This window comes from Apium graveolens, chromosome 1 (genome assembly GCF_009905375.1).
Source record: "Apium graveolens cultivar Ventura chromosome 1, ASM990537v1, whole genome shotgun sequence".
Lineage (NCBI taxonomy): Eukaryota > Viridiplantae > Streptophyta > Magnoliopsida > Apiales > Apiaceae > Apium > Apium graveolens.
The window spans coordinates 24,829,048-24,856,348 of record NC_133647.1 but is presented as its reverse complement, the minus strand read 5'-3'; the positions used below and the strand labels follow the sequence as shown (position 1 = coordinate 24,856,348).

The following is a 27,301-nucleotide window of genomic DNA, read 5'->3' as shown; positions in this document are numbered from 1 at the left end:
CCTTGATTCATATATTTGCTCTTTTAAATTCTTTCTCATAACCATGCATCACCTTTATTGTTGTATTGAAAACTGTATACCATGCTAAAATGCAAATAATACCCTAGTTTCTGCGTCACTTAAACTGTATAAGTCTTATTTCAGAAAAATGGCTCCTAGAATAGCCCGAGGAAGACCTACAAATAACCAAGAAAATGAAGGATAAAACCAAAACCCCGATATAGCACAACTTATGGAATTGGTGCGCCAACAAAGTTCTACTATAGCCCAACAGCAGCAACTTCTTCGACAAATGCAACCACCTCAACCACCCCCAACAAACTTCACTACTTTCAAAACATTGCAATCTGTAAAACCCCCAGAATTTAGAGGAACTCAAGACCCAATAGAGGCTCATGCTTGGATCAAGGAGATGGAAAAGGCTTTTGCCTTAACAAATATTGGAGATAATCAGAAGATGGAGTATGCCACTTATTTTCTTAAAGGCGAGTCAAACTATTGGTGGGAGACAGCAAAAGCTTTAGAAGCTGCTGAAGTTATTACTTGGGATAGGTTCAAGAGAATGTTCTGGGATAAGTATTTTCCTCGCTATATGCAAACACAAATGGAGATGACATTTTTTGAGTTCAAGCAAGACAATATGACAGCTGGAGAATATGAGAAGAAGTTTACGGAACTCTCTAGGTTTATGGGAGAGTATGTTGATTCTGAAGAAAAAAGGGCAAAAAGGTTCCAACAGGGATTAAAGCCTTGGATAAGGAGTCATGTGGCAGCTTTTGAGTTGACTACTTATCCTGAAGTGGTTCAGAAGGCGATGGTAATCGAAGGCGAGAGTGAGCAAAATCAAAAGGAGAAAGGCAACAAGAAAAGGAGATTTGAAACGGGAGAAGAAGGCTCAAGTTACAAGTGTGACGGCCTCAACCCCGGGATCAGGAGTTGACGTCACCAACAACAATAATAATTAGCATAATATAATCCAAACCATTAATTATACATAACCACGACCCCTTTACCAAGACCTTTTCCAGGTTTAAGTATGATTTAGGTTACAACTATTACAAAACCGACTTACAACAAACCATCCTAACGCAACTAACTTAATACAGCAACTCAATAGACCACCTTTGGTCCAACACAACTACCTCAGAGGAGCCTGACACGAAAGAAACTGGAACCCTGCCTTGACTATCGTGAAGAATCTCCTAGGCATCTGCAATACATATATAAAACATTCTGCAAGGGTGAGCAATCAATTGCTCAGTAGTACCACTATATGAATAACAAGCAAAACGATTCATGATAAAACAGTTATAGGAACAGAATTCATAACTTGTTAGAAAGTAAGTAAAACAGGTATAAACTGGATATCAAGACTAGCATGCTCTGTGAAACAAAATCAACAATTGTGTGTTGTGCATATATACCAGAGTTCAATTTTAGCATGTTATTTCCTTTCCAAAACCATTATCCATTGCTGGACCCATAAATCATATGTCCCGTTACGGGGACCATAAACTATTTATTCCGTTACGGGAACCATTACACCAAAGTCGGATATAAAAGTGGATGAATTCTAGGGACAGTTAATCAGTCTATCCCACCACAATTTGTTCCGGAACTCAGAGACTAGCTAGGTCTCTGTCATGCTGGACTAAGCGGCCTACCAGTGCGCGCATCCAACTTAGCCTCTTACGCAACCATGTTGGGCCGTTACCTAATAACGGGCCTCTTACGCCACTAACCATCCAATATCTGATTCATTTTTATCCAGTTTCCAAAATCATTTACACCTATCTCTTTTTAAACGATTACAACACACATTCTAAAAATCCCTTTTTAATTTTAATCACAATCTAGAGATAGGCATTTTCAGAAGTTACTTTTTCCCCAAAACATCGTTTAGTAAAACATATTTAAATACGGGGAATACGTACCTTAAAACGTTCTGTTCCAGTACATAATTTAAATCAACAACTATTCATATATACTGAACTATAAAAGAGTAGTTCAGGGGTACTTGCCTTGCAGAGCTTTACAACTAATACCGATTCACCTTGGACTGACTTGGATGCTCGGCTTTATCACTTAGTTAGCAGACTATCCTGGATCCGACCTCAACACTCAGGTCCTTCGCTTGGAACCTCGCTGCACTTGTCGACTGATCACTAGGTTATCTTTAGTTCGATATCAATTCTTGAGTCCTTCGAGTAGAACCTACAGAGCCGAAATACACTATGTTAGACATCCAGGTATGCTTGACATATCCTCGCTATCAGTTCTACCCAAACGATATTAAAACCCGACTCGTAATTATATGTACTATTATCATACACATAACAATTAGGGTTCACATAATTGGAACTCAGTCTGATGATCATATTCGGAAAAATAAGAACACTGGTATTTCAGAAAATAGGGTTATCGAATATTTAAAAATTTATTTATTTATATATACGTATATACGTTTGACTAGTAATCCCAGTAATCACAGGATGTATCCCCGTATTTTTGAATTTAATTTTCTCAATAATCGGGCAACACCTCCTATGTTTACCGGCCTACCCGTTGAAACATAATCGACGTCTCAACAATCCAGCAATCACATTCTAAACCAATCATGCAATCCAAATAATTCCGAGAATAAATATTTAACTACTACTCTATCTCGAAAATTAAAAAAATAGAATTTATAAATTTGATATATATTTATTTTTTCAAAAAGATACTCAAAATCAGAATTTTTAAATCGTAACGTGAGGGAAGTTAAATATTCCCGAAGCAAAACACACCCAACACAACAGGCAACAACACGCATAAACACGTGCCGCCACCCTTGTAACACCCCCAAATCCGGCGTCGGGGATCCGGGTTGTCACGAGTTCCATTTCCCTTAAAAACACCCAATCTTAATAATTAATCAACTACTCTGTACTGTGACCCCACAATAAACACACACACCACACGTTATAGTCTCAGAGATGAACATCCAAAAATAATCACAAGTCATTTTATTCCCCAATTATCTGGCAATACACCTTAAAAGGTTTTCTGAATAAATTTACATTTTCTTTGCCATTATTACAATTCATAAATATACATAAATCTGGTACATCAAAAGTTGAAGCCTAGCCTATTGGTAGCTCCTACCTCAGCTACAGCGACATCAACGCCTATAGGAAACTGCGGAACGTTTCCTATCCGCTCGCGAATTGGGAGCTTGGTCCTGTTCATCTTGTCTATCTGATGTTGTGTGATGAAAGAAGAAAGCAAGGGTGAGCAGCAAGCCCACCAAAATAATATGTATAATGATTAACAATATATGAGCCTTCTCATAGTACTCATGAAGTCTTGGTCAAAAGAAATGAACCAAGTTGATATCTTAATGCGATGAAGTCGCAAAATATTCAGTATATATGTATATATACTTTTCAAAATCTTGGAAGTCCTCTTCCATGCATAATATACACAGAGTTCCAGTTTATAACTGTATAAAAATATTGTTGCAAGGTGATCTCATATATCTAACCTTGTCTCAACGTTTTTCTAAAAATCTTTGTCATGCATAAGATAATCATTTACTAGATATAAGTTTAAAAGATGAAGTTACAAGATACTCCAATATACTTATATCCGAATACTACTTGAACTACCACCATTCAAGTTATAATCAGTTTCAAAGTTCATCACCCAGATGAGACTACAAGATAAGACTTGAATAGATTCAATCTTTGAAATATCATTATAAATAATGAAGTTACGAGATACTCCATTAAGTCTCGATATATATATACACCTATATATATATATACATTTCATACACTCCTTGAAAACCTCTGTTATGTAAATTATAAACAGAGTTGCAATATCCAATGAATTTTGGAAAGAAAAGAATTTTGGCATAAACCTGATATCTTGCTGATCAGGCAAAGATACCAATAAGTAACCTTTTCTACTAGTAGATGGATGAATCCCCCACCGGTCATCACCCTGGCCACATAAGGACCTTGTGCTGGACCGCCACCCGGCCTCTTACGCATTGATGGACTGCCACCCAGCCACTTACACTTTGATAGACCGTACCCCGGCCTGTCGCTTATGCCGACTCAATTAGATGGACTTACTTCCCGGACGTTGGGCAAGTAATTAAATTGTTTCCTCAAAACAGCAACCACGTTGCGAATGTAAAATACACCACAGAGCCGGATCCCCCAGGTTTTGAGCGAGTATTTAAATCCCCTTTGAAAGGAAGATCTTAAATATAAAAATGAGTTTTGGGGTCCACTCTAACTTTAAAAATCATTTTGAAGACTCGAAAATATTTTTAAGAATGTTTGGAGTACTGCTGATTTATTAAAATAAATCAGTCCCAATATATTTAGAAAATATCTGAATATTATTATTTAAATAATATTCCCATAAAGAATGATCTTTATAAAAATAATTGAAGTAGAAGTTTTAAAACTCATACTTGAAATGGATATTAAATAACCAAAGATATACTTATACGAAAGTATAATCTTTATTTGAATAATCAAAAATAAGTTTGATTATCGAAACATTATTCTTTAATAAAATAAAGAATATTATTAAATAATAAGCGGAGTCATAATACCTCGAATGAATATTATAAATAATATTCATTAAATAAAATAAACGGAGTCATACATCCTCAAATGAATATTCAAATAATAATCATTAAATAGAATAAACAGAGTCATAAGTCCTCGAATGAATATTCAAATAAAATTCATTAAATAAAATAAAGTTATCGAATAAACCTTATTCGATCAATAGTTTTGAAAACTATATCCATATATATATAAATATATATATATATATAATATACTCGGGAACATCGACTCCCGGTTTAGAAATATGTTCACCTTTTGATCCCCTATACTAAGGGTAAACTCAAATACTGCTTATCTATAGCATAGGTATTATGCAACTAATAAGCATTGAACCAACAGATATATAAATCAAGAATATGAAACAGGCATGCATATATATCATATCACATGCTACAATATATCGCAAAAATTTGCTAATAACAAATATGCATTTATCGCAAGATCATGCATATACACATATACATCACAACAACAGTTTATACGGGTAGAAAACTTTCCTGAGTGCTCCCAGATAGACTTAAGCTTAGAGTGGGTCCGATAACCTATGAACAACAACATAAGTTAGAATTAAACCTCGGTCGCTTAAGAAACTAGACTTTAACCATTTAGAGTCCTAACGTTCGCTTTCGCGCTTAACGATTCACTTAAGTCGCTCGAGTACCCTCGGCTCCACCATTTTTAATAAATTAACCATTAAGGTTTTTAAGGCGATTCTTTCGCGAGTACCTTACCAACTGCCTTATACACTTTAAATAAATGTTTCATACCCCAATTAGTCATTTAAGGTCATTAACCAAGGTTTCAAAGTAAGGCGAGGGGTAATGGTTCGGTCGCGAAATGCCGTTACTTAAAACGGTCGTTTCTCCTAAACCGTATATCGGATTCAAACGAACCACATATCAAAACGAAGCTCGTAACATGAAATATCTAATCATGGCAATGGTCAAAACCTAACAGGGAGTTCTCGGGTCCTGATGTTAAGAGCAAAAACTGTCTAAAGTAAATCAGACATTACGACGGCTATGTTTACACGATTTCCCAAATTTTTACCATTCCAAATCATATCAATCCAACTACAAATCAACAACAACTCAAGATACACATCAATGCTACTGATTTCAGTCATAATAAGCTCAAGGATCTCAATCCAATCATATATTATAACATCTCCAAATTCAACTAAACTACTTAACAATTAAGCTCGAATCATGCTTATCATTCAAATTACTACTCATCCATCCAAACCATCTCCAAACTTCAACATTCAAACTTATTACTAAAGGGTGTGAAGATTTTTACCTTTCTTGGAGGGTGGAAAGTTACTAGGAAGCCTTATGGAGCCTCCTACAAGCTTGATCTTTCCAAAGAAATCAAGAACACAAAGTTAGACTTTAAAGTTTCTAAAAGTCCGATTAAAAGAACTGTAAAAATGAGGGTCTTACCATGCTTATTTGGACGAGACTTGTGAACAAGAGTTGTAGGTCATCTCAATACCTTTTCAACGAGCTACAGAACACAACATTTGAGTGAGTATTGAAGGAGATATGACAGTTTGAAGTTGCTGTGTTTATTTTGGCCGAGAGCTTGATGAAGAAAAGGGAAGAGCTTTTGTGTTTTTTTTGAGATTTGTTTTGATTTGCCTTGGTTGGTTGACTTTATTTTGTTTTAATCATTTTTAACCATGAAAAATTGTGTGGTTATAAATCAACCACACTTCTTTCCCTTATGTCATGCTTTGGTCATCATGTGATGTCACCCTCCACACTTGTCCTCTTCTTGTTGGTTGGATGACCTCATCATCCCTAACCTCCTTGATTAATTCCTAATTGTTTGCCTAATGACCGCTGATCTATTATACGGTTCGCTTAACTTTCGTTCTCGTTTATTGTTTGAGGGATCATATCCGGGATCTTATCACTTGGGTTCCCCTAAACCTTCCTCAATATTTTATATTCCTTTTTATGATCCCCTCCTAAAATCCTTGAATTTAAATCCTATTTATCCTGTTACCTTATACTCACTTCTTTCTGTATCTAGTGGATTTCCGGAAAAAATCAAAGTGTTCGGAATTGGATTCTGACGATCTTTACATACACTTATATACCATATAGAGTACTAATAAAATCTCAGAATATCAATAACAGAACCCCTACATAGTGTGGCATGAAAAGTTTTCTTATTCAGCATAATCAGCAAAACACTATTCATAAGGGTTTCAAAAATTCCAAAAATTGGGGTCATTACAACCCTCATCGGAAAATGGTGAGGGGCGGCGACACGCACAACACCAGCAACACAGACTGAAATATACACATACATATACACATAAATGTACACACGACTGAACAACAAGAATCGAGCAAAAACAGCCGTACCAGAAACACAGCGATGACTCACATGAAAAACAACGACGAAGATGGTAGAGGAACAGATGAACAGAGGATGAAGGAGAGAAAGGAAGAATCGAATAGAGAAAATAGAGAGATGGTGAGAGATACCCGAACTTCGAATTGATTTTACTATAGATCTTCCATCCACTTCAATCTACAGTGATATGGTTGATAAAACTTGATTCTACTTGTCACGAGCTTCGATTCGACTACTTGCACACCAAAATTGGAGTTCAATAACACCTTTGAATCACAGTTTAATTATGAAGAACACTTACTACTTTCTCTGGATAGTTATGAAATTTTATTGGTAAAATGTTTATGCGCGAAATAAACCTAACAAAATGGCTATTTATAGAGGAAATTTTGAGAATATTCCTTGGATATGCTTTGGAATATTCCTTGAATATACTTTTGGATAGAATATTCCCTGAATATGTTTTGGAATATTCCTTGAATATACTTTTGGATAGAATATTCCCTGAATATGCTTCGGAATATTCCTTGAATATACTTTTGGATAGAATATTCCCTGAATATGTTTTGTACGAAGATAATGTTATCGAAAAGGGTTATTGTATCGAAAATTTTTTTTCGGGCCGCGCACGGGTCAAACCATTATCCGGATCGAAAAAGTCAAAACACGGAAAATGTCCGGAATTACCAGATTAGGTTAGGAAGGAGGTTTCGGAAGAGTTTCGGGTTGTAAAAACGCAAAACCGGTTGAGGTTGGACGATTCCTGGCTTTAGAAAATGATTTTGTAATTATTCTGAAAATAATTAATAAATTCATAAATCAATATAAAATCATATAACACTCCAAAAATTACTAGAAAAAAACCTTAATTATCTATATTTTATTCTGTACATAATAAAATTAACATACTTATACTTTACCACCTATAACAACACCAATCATCAGATAATTCACCAAAAATCAAAATATAATCACATAATAATTATTTATATAAAATAATAATAATAATAATAATTACACAAATAATCCTCGAACACCAATAATCACCTATGATTAATAACAAAATAATATCCAGCTGACTGAACCCATACACATATTTTATTTATTTAATAATTCCACAATTACACATTTAAATAATACAAAAATACACGAGTCGTTATGTGTAGGCCGGTAAACAAAGGTGGTGCTGCCCGATTTTTGAGAAAATTAAATTCGAAAATACGGGGATACATCCTGTGATTACTGGGATTACTAGTCGAACGTATATACGTATATATAAATAAATTAATTTATAAATATTCGAAAACCCTATTTTCTGAAATACTAGTGTTCTTATTTTTCCGAATATGATCATCAGATTGAGTTCCAATTGTGTGAACCCTAATTGTTATGTGTATGATAATAGTACATATAATTACGAGTCGGGTTTTGATATCGTTTGGGTAGAACTGATAGCGAGGATATGTCAAGCATACATGGACGTCTAACATAGAGTATTTTGGCTCTGTAGGTTCTAGTCGAAGGACTCAAGAATTGATATCGAACTAAAGATAACCTAGTGATCAGTCGACAAGCGCAGCGAGGTTCCAAGCGAAAGACCTGAGCGTTGAGGTCGGATCCAGGATAGTCTACTAACTAAGTGATAAAGCCGAGCGTCCAAGTCAGTCCAAGGTCAATCGGTATTAGTTGTAAAGCTCTGCAAGGCAAGTACCCATGAACTACTCTTTTATAGTTCAGTATATATGAATAGTTGTTGATAAAAATTATGTACTCGAACAGAACGTTTTAAGTTACGTATTCCCCGTATTTAAATATGTTCTACTAAACGATATTTTGGGGAAAAAGTAACTTCTGAAAATGCCTATCTCTAGATTATGATTAAAACTAAAAAGGGATTTTTAGAATGTGTGCTGTAATCGTTTAAAAAGAGATAGGTGTAAATGATTTTGGAAACTGGATAAAAATTAATCAGATATTGGATGGTCAGTGGCGTAAGAGGCCCGTTATTAGGTAACGGCCCGGCATGGTTGCGTAAGAGGCTAAGTCGGATGCGCGCACTGGTATGCCGCTTAGTCTAGCATGACAAAAACCTAGCCAGTCTCTGAGTTCCGGAATAAATTGTGGTGGGATAGACTGATCAACTATCCCTAGAATTCATCCACTTTTATATCTAACTTTGGTGTAATGGTTCCCGTAATGGAACAAATAGTTTATTGTCCCCGTAACGGGACAGATGATTTATGGGTCCAGCAATGGACAGTGGTTTTGGAAAGGAAATAGCATGCTAAAATTGAACTCTGGTATTTATGCACAACACATAATTATTGATTTTGTTTCACAGAGCATGCTAGTCTTGATATCCAGTTTATACCTGTTTTACTTGCTTTCTAACAAGTTATGAATTCTGTTCCTATAACTGTTTTATCATGAATCGTTTTGCTTGTTATTCATATAGTGGTACTGCTGAGTAATTGATTGCTCACCCTTGCAGAATGTTTTATATATGTATTGCAGATGCCTAGGAGATTCTTCCGCGATAGTCAGGGCAGGGTTCCAGTTTCTTCCGTGTCAGGCTCCTCTGAGGTAGTTGTGTTGGACCAAAGATGGTCTATTGAGTTGCTGTATTAAGTTAGTTGCGTCAGGATGGTTTATTGTAACTCGGTTTTGTAATAGTTGTAACCTAAATCATACTTAAACCTGGAAAAGGTCTTGGTAAAGGGGTCGTGGTTATGTATAATTAATGGTTTGGATTATATTATGTTAATTATTATTGTTGTTGGTGACGTCAACTCCTGACCCCGGGGTTGAGACCGTCACAGTTGGTATCAGAGCTACAAGTTTGAGTCCCTGATTTAGGTTAGGAGTAGAGTCAAAAGAGTATAGGAAGGTTTATATATAGATGTGAGTCAGTAACTCAATCAGAGGAGCAAGTCTATGAGTTTTATTAAGGGTTTCGGAAGCGTAACCCTGATGTTTACTGAGGATTGACTGGAACTGCCCTAACCTAGAGTATGTTTCCTTCGCATATGTATTATTAATAATGTTCGATAGAGATTTCTAGTTTTTCCCTCGAGAAAACGAGTCTGATTGCGAGGATTCAGCATTGAGCGGGCCCTTGTTGTGTCAGCTGAGAAGACGCCAACGTTATTTCTAAATATCGCATTGTCTGTGTGAAGGAGTGTGGTTGGACCGAGTGTGTGACCTTGGTGAGCTCGGACAATATGATAATAGTCGGTGGCTGCTATGACAGCTAAGTTCCGTGAAGTACGGGGATCAGTACTGTTGTTATATCCTAAATCTTATATGCATTTCGTGAGACATATTTTGTTTTCCAGAATAAATGCCTGTTTCCCAATAGGTTGCTTATTTATCTCCAAGGGAGTCAAATTCAAAGTAAGCAACTTAAGATTCTGTTGGTTCAATTATAAATCAGATTTTCTCCCTTCTTATTGGTAAATCTCTATTTAAACATTGTATCTTTTCTCGGAGATTCTATCGGTTGATTGGGACAAACAATGCATATGAATTGATCATTTGTCTGTGTGACAAAAGGATCTGGTGGGACGCCACCGAAGTATGTGTTATGAACTATGTTGTACTAAGACTGGTCATCTTATGTACTCGTATGGTTGCCCTCAGTCATACCTACATCTTCTTCACTAGTTCCTTCTTATTCTATTTTCTTGAGTTTGAAATTTTATTGGATATTCTATGATAATGAATTTATGTGATTAGATGATCCTCGTTATTGAAAGCAAGTAAGAGCGACTATCGAGAAGAACGAGAGTCCTATATCAGGATACCATTTAAGAATAATGGTAACCGAGAGAGTTCGGGACCTAATGATGGAATTATAGCCTCGGGAAAAGTAAATCAATGGTTGATGAGTTACATGCGGGTGATAAGAAATCATCCTTAGAAGAAGGGTTGGTTGAAACATGAACGATGGTGCTAAGTAGAGTCAGTGTTCCTTAGGTTTGACTCGATTTACCGGCTTGTTCTACATAGTGTGTGGCTAATATATTCAGCCGACTTGTGGTATGTTGGATAAGTTTAGATGTTGTATCTAAGTAGTGATGGGAAGTTGGTCAGTTGCTGTTATATTGAGGAGTCGTGCTACGGTGTTTAGTTTCTTTGTATTTTAGATTTCCTGAACTGTTGTTGATTCTGTTACTCATTATTGCAATGATTGCTAGTGCTGTTAATCTAGATTTCTTTGTAAATGGACCCTGATATTTAGGATATGGGTACTGTGATTGGGCAGCATTTTCCTGATACAGGTGCACCGTTTAAACGGTGATACCTTCTGTCAAACATTTTGTTATGTTTTGAATAAACTCATTTATATATTTCAGGAAGATGCCACCCAACGAAGCTACCCAGTCTAAAGAAAATAGTAGTAGTTTTGCGGAGGGTCCAGCTATAAATGAAATTCTAGACTTGTTGCGCCAGCAGCAGCAACAACAGTTGCAGCTAATCCAACAGGTTTAGCAGCAGCAACTACTGTTGCAGCAGCAACAGCGGGGAGTGAACCAAAGTGTTAGTTTCAAATCTTTCCAGAGTGTTAAACCTCCTGAGTTTAAAGGTGAACATAATCCAGTAGCGGCTGGAGCATGGTTAAAAGAGATGGAGAAAGCTTTCAATCTTGTTCAAGTAAATGATAATCTTAAGACTGATTATGCAAGCTACTTCTTAAAGAATGAAGCGAATTACTGATGGGAGTCAACCAGAGCGTTATAAGGAGAAGTCCCTGTTCTATGGGCTAGGTTTACTGAGTTATTCTTCGAAAAGTATTTTCTTGACTGCGTGGGAAATCAAATGGAGATTGAGTTTCTAGAACTAAAGCAAGGTGATAGAAGTGTAGCTGAGTATGAGGCTAAGTTCACAGAGTTGGCTAGGTTTGTACCAGATTATATATGTTCTGAAGTTCAGAAGGCAAGGAGGTTCCAACAAGGATTGAAGCCTAAAATTCGTAGTGGAGTGGTAGCCTTACAACTCAAGACGTATCCTTCCGTAGTTCAGGCCGCCTTGGTAATTGAATTTGATCAGAAGTTAGCCGCTAGAGAAAGAGAAGATAAGAAGTGAAAGATAGATGATATGGAAGAAGTAACAGGTCAAGAAGGATCCAGCAAGAACTCTTAGAAAAAGGGTGGAAAGAGTAAGAATAAAGAATTTTGAAGGAAAAGTATTTCTTTAAACAGGATTAGTAACATCTCAGCCAGCTCTAAGCAAGCCAAGTCGGTTAAGTCACCTATATCGGAGTGTAAGCTATGCAGTAAGAGGCATGGTGGAAGGTGTAAGGCAAATACTGAATGTTTTAGGTATAGTCAGAAGGGACATTATGCGTCAGAATGTAAGGTGGAAAATCGAGGAGTCGTTTGTTACAACTGTGGCAAGGTGAGGCATGTTGCCAAGAATTGTAGAAGTACTTCCTGAGATAGCATGGGAGGTAGTGCATCAAAAGGTTTGACGTCTAGTACAGCCAAGGCTAAGACTTATAATATGAGTAAGGGATTAGCTGCTGAAAACCCTCATAAAGAACCAGAGCAATGATTGATTACCAGAAGAAGCGAATAGTAATATCTACGAAAGCTAACAATATGATGAGTATCCAAGGGCATAAGCAGGTATATAAGGCGTGACTAGCACATGTAAGCGATAATAAGAAGGAAGCGCCTAAGTTGGAAAGAATCCAGATAGCAAGTGAGGTCCCAAAGGTTTTATCGAATGACTTACCAGAATAATCTTGGAGTATAAGATAATCGAACTGGTGTCAAAAGCCGTATCGGATGACCCAATAGGAATCAAGTAATCGATTAAGGGGAAACTTCAGAATTGTGAGATAAAAGACTAATGAGACAAGGTGTAATCCGTGTTACCAACTGATGTGGTTTATAGAAAAGAAGAATGGATGTGCGATGTTAAGTACTGATTATCAGAAGTTGGAGAAGTTGATAAAAAGAAATAAGTGATCCCTGTATAAGATTGATTATTTATATGATTCAATTAAATGGATGTAGTGGGTTGTGAAGGTTGACCTAAGATCAGGCCACCGTTAGCTAAAGGTAAGCTTGATGTCATACAAAAGATTGTGTTTAGAGCAAGGTATGGACATTACAAGTTCAGATGGTAATATTTGGATTAACAAATGCATAAGTCGTATTTGAAGATTCATTGAACAAAGTGTATAAGGAGTACTTGTATAAGTGTAATTGTATTTATTGATAACATCCTCAGCTATTTATACTCTAGAAAATCCATATAGAACGCCCAAGGATTCCTCTACGAAGATAGGAAAAGGAGCAGCTGTATGTTACGATTTCAAGGTATGAATTATGATTGAGATTACCAAAAGATTACGGTATCCTATTAGCGATCACTCAAGTAAGACTAGTATATGTGATTAAGATCCCTGAGGAGTTAACAAAGGAATCGTAAAGAGTGAGGGTTGAAGTTTGAACAATCGAAGGTGAAAAAGGAAGCCTCTATATGAAGTTCATCCTCAGTCTAAATTGATTGAAGAGTTAAAGGAATCTTCGGATCCTGAACCAGTTCACTAGATTATGAATACGGAATATTGATTGGGAAAGGTTAAAAGTAACTCATGGTATACCAAGGGAGAATGCGGATTCGTGTTGGAAGGATATAGAGATAAAAGTTGGAACATTGATATCGCTGAAAGTTTTATCTTAAAAAGGAATATTAAGATTTGAGCATAAAAGTAAGCTAAGCCCTAGAAATTCAGGATTGTGTGAGATATTAAGAAAAGTAAATAAGTTGTCTATGAGTTAGCGTTGTTGACATAGCGGCAACACACTCCTAGTGTGTTTTGGGTCTTTGTAGCAAGCTAAGGTATTCTTTATTTAATTAGAGCAAGATGTATGACCCAATCTAGATACTAGATCATAGAAAACGAGACCTCAGAAATAAGTTTATTCCTATAGTGATCAGTATGTTTGGAAGAATTCCCGAGCACGAGGATCTACTTAAGAGTTAGAGTCAGATATGCTTGACAAATATACTCACTTATTTAGTTAGATTCGATTCTGAGGAAAGAATCTTTTTAAGGGAGGAAGGATATAACGACTCGTGTATTTTTGTATTATTTAAATGTGTAATTGTGGAATTATTAAATAAATAAAATATTTGTATGGGTTCAGTCAGCTGGATATTATTTTGTTATTAATCATAGGTGATTATTGGTGTTCGAGGATTATTTGTGTAATTATTATTATTATTATTATTATTATTATTTTATATAAATAATTATTATGTGATTATATTTTGATTTTTGGTGAATTATCTGATGATAGGTGTTGTTATAGGTGGTAAAGTATAAGTATGTTAATTTTATTATGTACAGAATAAAATATAGATAATTAAGGTATTTTTCTGGTAATTTTTGGAGTGTTATATGATTTTATATTGATTTATGAATTTATTAATTATTTTCTAAATAATTTCAAAATCATTTTCTAAAGCCGAGAATCGTCCAACCTCAACCGTTTTTGCGTTTTTACAACCCGAAACTCTTCCGAAACCTCCTTCCTAACCTAATCTGGTAATTCCGGACATTTTCCATGTTTTGACTTTTTCGATCCGGATTACGGTTTGACCCGTGCGCGGCCCGACACAAAATTTTCGATACGATAACCCTTTTCGATAACATTATCTTCGTACAAAACATATTCAGGGAATATTCTATCCAAAAGTATATTCAAGGAATATTCCAAAGCATATTTAGGGAATATTATATCCAAAACTATATTGAAGGAAAATTCCAAAGCATATCCAAGGAATATTCTCAAAATTTCCTCTATAAATAGCCATTTCGTTAGGTTTATTTCGCGCATAATCATTTCACCAATAAAATTTCATAACTATCCAGAGAAAGTAGTAAGTGTTCTTGCTAATTAAACTGTGATTCGAAGGTGTTATCGAACTCCGATTTTGGCGTGTAAGTAGTCGAATCGAAGCTCGCGACAAGTAGAATCAAGTTTTATCAACCATATCACTGTAGATTGAAGTGGATGGAAGATCTATAGTAAAATCAATTCGAAGTTCGGGTATCTCTCACCATCTCTCTGTTTTCTCTATTCGATTCCTCCTTTCTCTCCTTCATCCTCTATTCTTCTGTTCCTCTACCATCTTCGTCGCTGTTTTTCATGTGAGTCCTCGCTGTGTTTCTGGTACGGCTATTTTTGCTCGATTCTCGCTGTTCAGTCGTGTGTACATTTATGTGTATATGTATGTGTATATTTCAGTCTGTGTTGCTGGTGTTGTGCATGTCGCCGCCCCTCACCGTTTTCCGGTGAGGGTGGCGGCACGTGTTTATGCGTGTTGTTGCCTGTTGTGTTGGGTGTGTTTTGCTTCAGGAAAATTTAACTTCCCTCACATTACGATTTAGAAATTATGATTTTCAGTATCTTCTTAAAAAATAAATATATATCAAATTTATAAATTCTATTTTTTTAATTTTCGAGATAGAGTAGTAGATAAATATTTATTCTCGGGATTATTTGGATTGCATGATTGGTTTGGAATGTGATTGCTGGATTGTTGAGACGTCGTTTATGTTTCGACGGGTAGGCCGGTAAACATAGGAGGTGCTACCCGATTTTTGAGAAAATTAAATTCAAAAATACGGGGATACATCCTGTGATTACTGGGATTACTAGTCGAACATATATACGTATATATAAAAAAATTAATTATTAAAATTCGACAACCCTATTTTCTAAAATACCAGTGTTCTTATTTTTCCGAATATGATCATCAGACTGAGTTCCAATTGTGTGAACCCTAATTGTTATGTGTATGATAATAGTACATATAATTACGAGTCGGGTTTTGATATCGTTTGGGTATAACTGATAGCGAGGATATGTCAAGCATACCTGGACGTCTAACATAGAGTATTTCGGCTCTGTAGGTTCTAGTCGAAGGACTCAAGAATTGATATCGAACTAAAGATAACCTAGTGATCAGTCGACAAGCGCAGCGAGGTTCCAAGCGAAGGACCTGAGCGTTGAGGTCGGATCCAGGATAGTCTGCTAACTAATTGATAAAGCCGAACGTCCAAGTCAGTCCAGGATCAATCGATATTAGTTGTAAAGCTCTACAAGGCAAGTACCCCTGAACTACTCTTTTACAATTCAGTATATATGAATATTTGTTAATATAAATTATGTACTGGAACAGAACGTTTTAAGTTACGTATTCCCCATATTTAAATATGTTTTACTAAACGATGTTTTGGAGAAAACGTAACTTCTGAAAATGCCTATCTCTAGATTGTGATTAAAATTAAAAAGGGATTGTGTGATGTAATCATTCAAAAAGAGATAGGTGTAAATGATTTTGGAAACTGGATAAAAATAAATCAGATATTGGATGGTCAGTGGCGTAAGAGGCCCGTTATTAGGTAACGGCCCAGCATGGTTGCGTAAGAGGCCAAGTCAGATGCGCGCACTGGTAGGCCGCTTAGTCCAGCATGACAGAGACCTAGCTAGTCTCTGAGTTCCGAAACAAATTGTGGTGGGATAGACTAATCAGCTGTCATCCACTTTTATATCTGACTTTTACTTGCTTTCTAACAAGTTATGAATTCTGTTCCTATAACTGTTTTATCATGAATCGTTTTGCTTGTTATTCATATAGTGGTACTGCTGAGCAATTGATTGCTCACCCCTGCAGAATGTTTTATATATGTATTGCGGATGCCTAGGAGATTCTTCGCGATAGTCAGGGCAGGGTTCCAGTTTCTTTCGTGTCAGGCTCCTCTGAGGTAGTTGTGTTGGACCAACGATGGTCTATTGAGTTGCTGTATTAAGTTAGTTGCGTCAAGATGGTTTTTTGTAAGTTGGTTTTATAATAGTTGTAACCTAAATCATATTTAAACCTGGAAAAGGTCTTGGTAAAGGGGTCGTGGTTATGTATAATTAATGGTTTGGATTATATTATGTTAATTATTATTGTTGTTGGTGACGTCAACTCCTGACCCCGGGGTTGAGGCCGTCACAACAAGGGTCAAAATCAGAGAACTAATCAAAGGTTTAAACCGTAGAGTGGACTCGGGAACTTCAAAAAGAGAGAATTTGGGAATAAATCATAAGAAACAAGATCTTAATTAACTAGTGGACAGAAAACCCCATAAGGATCAGTTCCAGAATGTAAGATTTGTAATAGGCGACATACGGGAATCTGCAATAAGGCGAATGTAGTTTGTTTCAAGTGTCATACAAAAGGCCATTATGCTCATGAATGTAAGAATCAGAAGGCCAACATCACGTGTTATAAGTGTGGGAAAGTAGGACATGTGTAATGAGAGTGCAAAGGAGTGGGTAACAATCAATTGCTGCAAATGACCACTGTACCCTACCCTGTGAATCAGGCAGCTCCTATGCCAGCCTCATCATTCCCCATGTCTTTCAATCAACCTCAGATAGCATCATCTTCAAATCATCCAGCTTTGACTTATCCAGCTCAAGCGAGAACTTTCAATATGAACATGAATGATGCAATTCAAAGTTCCGATGTGGTGTTAGGTACGCTTTCTGTGAATGCCACTAGTGCTAAAGTACTGATTGATTCGGGAGTCACCAGATCATTTATTTCGAAGTCTTTTGTTGATAAGTTGAATTGTGAAACTCAATTGATGCATGAACCTTTATCCGTTATCTTAGCTAATCAAGATAGAGTATCTGTAAATTATATATGCCCTCATTGTGCAATAGAGATAGCTGGACACATTTTTCCTACGAACCTTATTCCTTTCCAATTAGGCGAATTTGACATGATCTTAGGGATGGATTGGCTAGCAAGTTTCAGCGCTCAAATAGACTATAAGGATAAAAGAATAGTATTAAGTTCACCGCAAGGTAAGAAAGTGACATTCAAGGGCCAAAGGCAAACTCAGACATTTCTCACCTCGATGCAAGCAAAGAAGTTAATTCGGAAAGGATGCGAAGCGTATTTGACGCATGTAGTTGATAAGAGTAGAGAAGTTTCTAATCCAAAAGACATTCCAGTAGTGAGATATTTCCTAGACGTTTTTCCTGAAGAGCTTCCTGGCTTACCCCCGGACAGAAAAATTGAGTTTACAATAGATCTTGCACCCGGCACCGAGCCTGTATCGAAAGCTCCATATAGGATGGCACCAACTTAGATGAAGGAATTAGCAAAGAAAATACAAGAATTACTAGACAAGGGATTTATAACACCAAGTGTTTCACCGTGGGGCACGCCACTTTTGTTTGTGAAGAAAAAGGACGGAAGCATGAGACTTTGTATAGATTATCGAGAATTGAACAAGTTGACGATTAAGAATAGATACCCTTTGCCTAGGATTGACGATCTGTTTGACCAACTCAAAGGAGCCTCTTATTTTTCAAAGATTGATCTGCGATCGGGATACCACCAATTGAAGATTAACTTTGAAGAGATACGAAAATAGCTTTTCGAACAAGATATGAACATTACGAATTTCTCGTTATGACTTTTGGGTTGACGAATGCACCAACCGCGTTCATGGATTTAATGAATCATGTATTCAAGGAGTACTTGGACAAGTTTGTCATAGTTTTCATCGATGACATTTTAGTATACTCAAAGACAGAAGCTGATCATGCGGAACATCTAAGATTAGCTTTGGAAGTATTGTGAAAGGAGATATTGTATGCCAAGTTCTCGAAATGTGAGTTTTGGTTAACTAAAGTAAGATTTCTAGGACACATTGTTGGAAGTGAAGGAATTAGGGTAGATCTTGAAAAGATTGAGGCGTTGATGAATTGGGAGAGACCGAAGACGCCAACAGAAGTGAGAAGTTTTATGGGACTAGCGGGATACTACAGAAGATTTGTAAAAGATTTTTTGAAGATTGATGTACTGCTGACTAAATTGACAAGGAAGAATGAGAAGTTTGAATGGACGGAGAAGTGTGAAAATAGTTTTCAAGAATTAAAGAAAAGATTGGTAAATGATCCGGTTTTAGCATTACCAGATGATAAGGGAGATTTTGTGATATACAGTGATGCCTCTTATAAAGGACTTGGATGCGTATTGATGCAACACGGGAAGGTAATAGTATATGCTTCAAGACAACTTAAACCGCATTAACAGAAGTACTCGACTCATGAGTTAGAATTAGCTGCAATAGTATTTGCTTTGAAACTATGGAGACACTACTTATATGGGGAGAAGTGTGAGATATACACGGATCACAAAAGTCTGAAGTACCTCTTTACTCAGAAGGAGCTAAATATAAGACAGCGCCGATGGTTGGAATTGATCAAAGACTATGATTGTTTGATACAATATCATCCGGCAAAGGCTAACGTGGTAGCAGACGCTTTGAGTAGAAAGGAAAAGCTAAGTATGATAACAATGCCGAAGGAAATATCTGATGAAGTTGAACATTTTCAATTAGAGCTTTGTGAACATGGAGGAGCGGAAGAAATGTGTTATGCCATTACTTTTCAACATACATTACTAGAGAAGATAAAGAAATGCCAAGATGAAGTAATGACTCAAGAGAATAATCAATTGACAGGATAAGAGATATATACACAAAAAGACGAACAAGGTGTGTTGAGATTTTCGACAAGAATTTGGATCCCAAATGTGACTGAATTGAAGAAGGATATTTTGCAAGAAGCACACAACTCAAGATTTTTTATTCAGCCGGGAAGTACCAAAATGTACCATGATTTGAAGAAGAGCTTTTGGTGGCTGAACATGAAAAGAGAAATTACAGAATGGGTTTCAAAATACGACACATGCCAAAGAGTGAAAGCAGAACATTAGAAACCAAGTGGTTTGATTCAACCATTGAAGGTTCCAGAATGGAAGTGGGAAAATATTTCCATGGATTTTGTAGTGGGTTTACCGTGAACACGTTCTGGACACGACGTAATTTGGGTGATAATAGACCGCCTTACGAAGTCGGTTCATTTTCTTCCAATTAATGAGAAGTCTTCGTTAGACAGACAAGTTCATATGTATGTACGTGAAATCGTGTTACGCCATGGTGTACCTATATCGATAGTTTTGGATCGAGACCCGCAATTCAATTCGAGGTTCTGGAGGCAATTTTAAGAAAATCTCGGAACGAAATTAAACATGAGTACGGCATACCATCCACAAACCGATGGCCAAAGCGAACGAACAATCCAAACCATGGAAGATATGTTGCGAAGCTGTGCAATTGATTTTTCAGGAAGTTGGGATGATCATCTACCACTCGTAGAATTCTCATATAACAATAGTTATCATTCAAGTATTGGCATGCCACCATACAAAGCTTTATATGGGTAAAAGTGTAGAACACCGACGAGTTGGGATAAAGTTGGGGAAGGAAAGATTTTTGGACCTGAATTGATTCACAAATGAAGGACACCATCACTGTGATCAAGAAGAGACTCATTGCTGTTTAGGATAGACAAAAGAAATACGTGGACCCCGCCCGGAAGGATGTGAAATTCGAAATTGGGGAATTTGTACTGCTAAAAGTATCACCGTGGAAGGGTTTGACCCGATTTGGTAAGAGAGGGAAATTAACTCCAAGATACATTGGACCTTTTAAAATCTTGAACCAAGTAGGGAAAGTTGCTTATGAGCTAGCCTTGCCGCCACAATATCAGCACGTGCATAATGTATTTCATGTCTCATTGCTAAAGAAGTATGATTCGGACGCCAATCATGTGATAGAGATTTAACCAGTAGAAATTCAAGCCGATTTATCATATGAAGAGCAACCCGTGCAGATACTGGATCGACAAGAGTGAATTCTTAGAAATATATCAATAAGTTTGGTGAAAGTATTGTGGAGGAATCCTAAATTCGAAGAAGCAACTTGGGAGCTAGAATCTGAAATGCGGAATTGGTATCCTCAACTATTCTCCTAGATTCTGAGGACAGAATCCTATAAGGGGGAGAGGATGTGACAACCAGTAAATATTTGAACTATTTTATAAGTGCGATGTATATATTCATAAATATTCTATGATATAATGGTAATTATGCGGACTCATTATATATTGTGTATAATTTTGTTGGATGGCATTGCGAATGTTGCTGGAATATTTTTAAGCCTATAGCTTTCGTACGAGAGTAAGATTTTCGTTACGCGATTAAATAAGTAGTGCAATTTGATATTATTTGTATAGTTGCGACTACGCGATTAAGTAATAATTGTGATTCTCGCGATTTAGTGATATTTGAATAAGTTGCGATTAGGCGCTAAATTATATTATAATATTGTGGATGTAGAGTAAATTTATTTGCAATTGATTGTGTGATTTTTAATGTGTTAAATTATATTTTACATGAATTATTTATTAACGGGATAATGTTAGAAATATTCTTTTAATATAAAATTTTGGTTCGAAATTTTTGAAAATAATTTTATTAAACTTCTAAAATCTCATAAAATTTATGTATTAATTTTGTGGTTTATGGATTTATATTCTAATTACTAAAACACATTCTTTTTAATTATACCTTTAATAATTATTGAATTACAAGTGTGCCCTTGCATGCAACTTCCACCTAAATAGAGATCAAGGGTAAGACCGTCCTTTCACCCTCCAACAACTCCATTTGACCAAATAAATGACCAATAAAACCTTGCATGTAAAAGCTTGTTATTAGTGGATGAAGGATAAAATTCTAAACTTAAACTCTACTACCATTTGGTGTGATAAAAACTAAGTAAAACACTCATTTTCACATCATTTTCTTTTCCACCAACACATCACTCTACTCTCTCTCTCCTCCCTACCCTCTCTCGGCCGAACCTAAACCCTGCCCACCCCTCTCATTTTTTCTTCCTCATTTCTTCATTTTCTTAACACCTTTCAACTCATCTAAGCAAGGGACATTTACACCTAGAGTTACATCTTCATTTAAGGTTAGTTTCTTAGTTGCAAGTGGCTGAAGCCAAGGGTTTAACTTTGATTCTTGTGAATCTAGAGTTGAACCCAATGTGGCTCATAAAACTTGAGCAAGATATGGTCTTGATGAAGTGTTTCGCTTCCATTTTCAAGCCATAATCTTGGTCTCAAGCATTCAGCAATGACACCCAAAGAGCCGAATGGATTTTTGTTGTTTGTGTGAAAGTTTTGTTTGTTTTCAAGAAGAAAGAGAATTTGCATGTGACTTTTAAAAGAACTTATGATCTCATTAGATGTATTTTACCAAGTTTCCATCCTTGCATATCATGATTTTTACGTCAAAAAGTTGAAGTTTATACTTCCATGTTGTAGAATAAGTAGTATTTCGGATAAATGTACTATGTGACTTAAATTTGAGTTTTTGTGCAATGCATGCCACAGTTCTTGCTCTAAAATTTTAGTATTCTATGTGCCTTGATAAGTCATGATAAAATTTTATAGCCATCAAGTTGATACCATGTGTTTTTTGTTCGAATATTTGCTTAAAATTGCATAAGTAAAATCTGTTCTGCTATGCTCTCTGTTTTGCTTCGGTAAATGACTCATATGGCTAGGTTTATGCTCGTATTTTTTCATAGAATGATAGTTAATAGGTTTGTGTACAATGTAGGATATATTTGTGGGCTTGCATGTTGGTTTTGGTGTTGATATGGGAGTTAAGGTGGAAGGAGGTACACTAGGCACATTGTAGCAGAACTTTTTACCATAAGTATAGGCTGTTTTAGATGAGTTTTGGTAGGGCCTTGATAGGCCTGAGTTTACTGGAGTTTGGAATTGAGTTTTACTTGAGTCCAGTGGCTTTGATTCATTGAAAAACTTGCAATTAGGTAAGTGCACACACACATTTCCGAGCGTAACTCAGAACAGGGCAGAATTGCGTAAGCTTGAACTTTGGTCGACTTTAACCATGCCATAGGCTAGGACTTCACGGGACCTTGGCTTAAATAAGTGTAATACATCTTTAGGAATCTTAAAAAACCATTAGAATTAAAAATTGAGTGAGAAAAGTGAGTGTTATGTGAGTTTTACGTGAGTAAAAACAGAGGAGAGTGTTTTCGACGGAGGCTGGATAGTGTCCACTTTAGGCAAAGGCCTAGAGAGGCCGAGATAAGGCCTTGGCCTGAAACAAAGGTTTAGAGATAGCTTTGGGTCTTAGGAATCCATGGGAATTGGTTTTGTTAGAAGGCCCCATGTAGAAGTCAAGATTCCTGCCAAGGAGCGCGGGTAGTGCAAACTGGTGCTAGCAGGAAACCTAAATGTGAGTATTGATTTTTGTAAGCCTATAGGAGTGAGGCCCCTGAGTCTCACCAAATTTAGGAGTTAGTTTAGAGTCTTAACAACCTGTAGGAAGTGAATTGGATTGAAGGCCCAAGGTGGAGATACCCCTTTTTCACCAAGAAACCTGAGAGCACCTTTCAAGTGGCATTAGGAAGCTTTAGTGGTATTCGTTGTATTTGGGACTTAGAGGTGAAGAGTCCGAGTGTTGCACATCATCTTTAGGGTTAAGTTGAGGTCAATAATAGTTCTGATGTGTTACTTGCTTATGTGTTTAGGTATTTAGGTGATATTATAGTATAAATAATTAATAGTATATGTCATGCCGTTATGTGAATATGTGACTATGTGGATTACTTGAATTGCATGCTATTAAGCTATGTGTATTCTTATATTTATAAGTTCTTGTGTAATAATAGTTATGATAAAGGTAATAGTGAGTCTAGGAGTTTATAGGTGTATGAGGTGTAAATGGTGAATAGTAATGAAGTTAATATAATGTGTAGGTTCCGAAGCGAAGGGGAAGACTCATGTCGTCAAGATCGAATAATCTTAGAACTATTGGAAGGCAAGTTTCTACTTTCTTATGCTTATAATTGTTGGAAAGTTACTACCTCCTTATACTTATAATTGTTGCAAGTCTATATACTTCCTTCGTGAATGCTTAGTTGTAATAATCACCATGTCATTACTTAATTCAAATACCTCTGTTAATAACTCTTAATCTTGTTAGTACCTTAACATCAAAACATTCCCTATCCATTAGACTGTGAAAACTAAACTCTCTACCAAATTCCTTAAAGCGAACCTCATTAGTGAACTTGAATTATCTTGTTACAATTCCATTAAAATAATACCAAATATTTCCTGATACCATGATATCATATGCCATGTTTCGATTGTTATGATTCTACCATGCTCTTATATTATAACTTCATGTTTCTTATTGTCATTTTCTTAAGCATCTATAACCTCTTGAATCATGAACCCGTGATTTTGAGATAATGCATTTTACAATAGAACTATTAGTACTTGTTGAGCGTATTAGCTCATTTTCTCGTATTTAACCCTGTTCTACAGCTAGCAATCATGGTTCGTACCAAGCAGATCGCCCGTAAGTCAACCGGTAGGCAGGGTGAAGACCATTTGAGGGCGCAGGTAGAATATATATAGGCAATATCCGCCAGCATGTAATTCTGGTATTAGTTAGAAGGGTTGTTCCAAACTCTGAACTTGTAAAGATCCCGGGATTGTTATTATTTTGGTCGGGTTTGTAATCGTATTATTATCATCTTTTAGACTTATAAGTTTGTAATATAATTATGGTTCACATTTATTTAGTGGTGTGTGTGTGTGTTTTTGGTTTGGGGTATGACACTTAATCACTCTATTCTCCATACAAAACATATAGGATTTGATTGAACATGAGTTGGAGGATGGAATTACACTAGGATCTTGAGAAATGGAATGAAAAATGAGTGTGTGAGTGTGTGTGTGTGTGTTGGCTTCGGCCGAGAGGAAGAAGAAGAGAGAGGAGGGAGAGAAAAGAAAGTGAGTTGGTTGAGTGAATTGTCTCCAAAATGATTTTCTTTGACAATTTGATGTATTTTTATGTGTTGATTTAGGCAGTGGGGTGAGAAAGTACTAAGTTACCCTTCCTCCATAATAACCAAATTATGCATGCAAGGCTAGTCTAGTAAATTGCCTAGTAAAAAAGATGTTAGTGGGGTTGGAAATGACATTAGTATCCCTCTCTCCTTTTGGATGATCAAATGCATGCAAGGGCAATTTAGTAATCAACAAATTTTTATTCACATTTCCAAATATCATTTAAAAGAATTACTTTTATAAATAAAAATATAATTCCATAAATTACAAGAATTATGCCATAAAATAGCTTGGAATTTTAGAAATTTTATGAGATCACTTTTATAATTTTAAAGAAAGTATATCTTTTAAAAGTAATTCTCATCAACTAATAATATCTTGAAGATCACACACAAAAATCCCAAATAAAACACTTCGCTTATCGATTTATAATATTCTGTTTTACTGGTCACATAAACACTTCATTGACACCTATGCATACAAGTTTATAATAATTACACACAAATATCTTAATACATCTCAATTACAAGTAATCAAATACTGGTCGTAACATCCTCTCCCCTTAAAGGATTATGTCCTTAGAATCTAGGAGAACAAATGAGGATATAGCATCCGCATATCAGATTCTATGTGATGCCCTCCAAACCCGGGTCAGAAGTTTGGGGTTCACAACACATACACACAATATATAAACCTGTTTATGAAAATAAAATATATGTAGTGACCCTACTTACCATAACCACGGATCGCAACAGGTTAAAGTATGCACACAAGCCACAACCGACACATTTCCTCTATTCCTCCGCCAATACATAGTTCTAGTCGAAATTCCTCAATCTCCTTAAACAATTCCTTTGATATTGTCATTATATTCAACTTCTCCTTTCTACTCAAAGCATCGGTTACCATATTTGCTTTTCTCGGGTGATAGTGTATCGAGCAATCGTAATCCTTTATCAGTTCTAACCATCTCCATTGCCTCATGTTGAGTTTCTTTTACGTAAATATATACTTTAGGCTCTTATGGTCCGTGTAAATTTTGCATCTTTCACCATATAAGTAGTGTCTCCATATCTTGAGCGCAAATACAATGGCTGCTAACCCCAAATTACGTCGGATACTTCATTTCATGAGGTTTAAGCTGTCCTGATGTATATGCAATCACCTTATTATGTTGTATTAGCACACAGCCCAATCCTGTATGTGAAGCATCACTAAATATCAAAAATTCTCCTTCGTCATCTGGCAGTACTAACACCGGAGCGATAACTAACTTCTGCTTTAGCTCTTGAAAGCTTCCTTCATATTCTGCATTCCATTCAAACTTCTGGTTCTTCCTTGTTAACTTAGTCAATGGCGTGGCAATCTTTGAGAAATATTTTACGAATCTTCTATAGTCTCCTGCCAATTCTAGAGAACTTCTCACTTCCTTAGGCGTCCTTGGTCTTTCCCAACTCATGATCGCCTCAATCTTTGTGGGATATACCCGAATTCCTTCACTCCCAATTACATGCCCTAGAAATTGGACTTCTCTTAACCAAAAATCAAATTTTGAAAGTTTCGTGTATAACTTCTCTTGTCTGAGAGTTTCCAATGCTATCCATAAATGTTGCTCGTGCTCTTCTTCTAACTTGAAGTATATCAAAATGTCATCAATGAATACCACAATAAATTTGTCCAGGTATTTCTTGAATACTCGATTCATTAGATCCATAAAAGCTACATGGGAGTTTGTTAACCCAAAAGGCATGACTAAAAACTCATAATATCCGTATCTTGTTCTAAATATCGTCTTCGGAATATCTTCTGGTTTGATCTTTAACTGATGATATCCTGACCTCAAATCAATCTTGGAGAAAGACTTAGTGCCTTTTAATTGGTCAAGGAGATCATCTATCATTGGCAATGGATATTGGTTCATAATTGTCAACTTATTCAACTCCCGATAATCTATACACAGTCTCATGCTTCCATCCTTCTTCTTTACGAAAAGAACTGGCGCCCTCATGACGACATACTTGGCCTTATTACTCCTTTATCCAAAAGTTCTTATAGCTAACTCTCTAAATCTTTCATCTCTGCTGGTGCCATTCTATATGGTGCCTTTGAAACTGGTTTGTCTCCTGGAGCAAGGTTAATCTCAAACTCAATTTGTCGATCTGGTGGTAGTCCTGGCAACTCTTCTGGAAACACGTCTGAAAACTCCTTAACCACATGAATCTCTTCTAAGCTAGAAACTTCCTTCTTTGTATCCACTATATAGGCTAAAAATGCTTCACAACCTTTTCTAAGTAACTTTTTAGCTTGAACACCTGTAACAAACAATTGTCATTACCTTTGGCCTCCAAATATTACCCTTTCTCCACTTTTCGCTCTTAAATGAACCTTTTTAGATCTACAGTAAATCTGAGCATTATTCTTTCCTAACCAATCCATTCCTAATATTATATCAAATTCAATTAACGTGAA

General features: G+C 36.2%; 1 protein-coding gene across 1 annotated transcript; it reads left to right on the top strand.

The window, feature by feature from the left end:
- Positions 1-232: 232 nt before the first annotated feature.
- LOC141659544 (uncharacterized) lies at positions 233-23,774 on the top strand. Its single transcript, XM_074466500.1, has 6 exons — positions 233-857; positions 15,263-15,357; positions 17,392-18,129; positions 19,119-19,517; positions 22,560-22,620; positions 23,731-23,774. Exons 1-6 carry the CDS (start codon positions 233-235, stop codon positions 23,772-23,774), a joined length of 1,962 nt encoding a protein of 653 aa, XP_074322601.1.
- Positions 23,775-27,301: the final 3,527 nt, after the last annotated feature.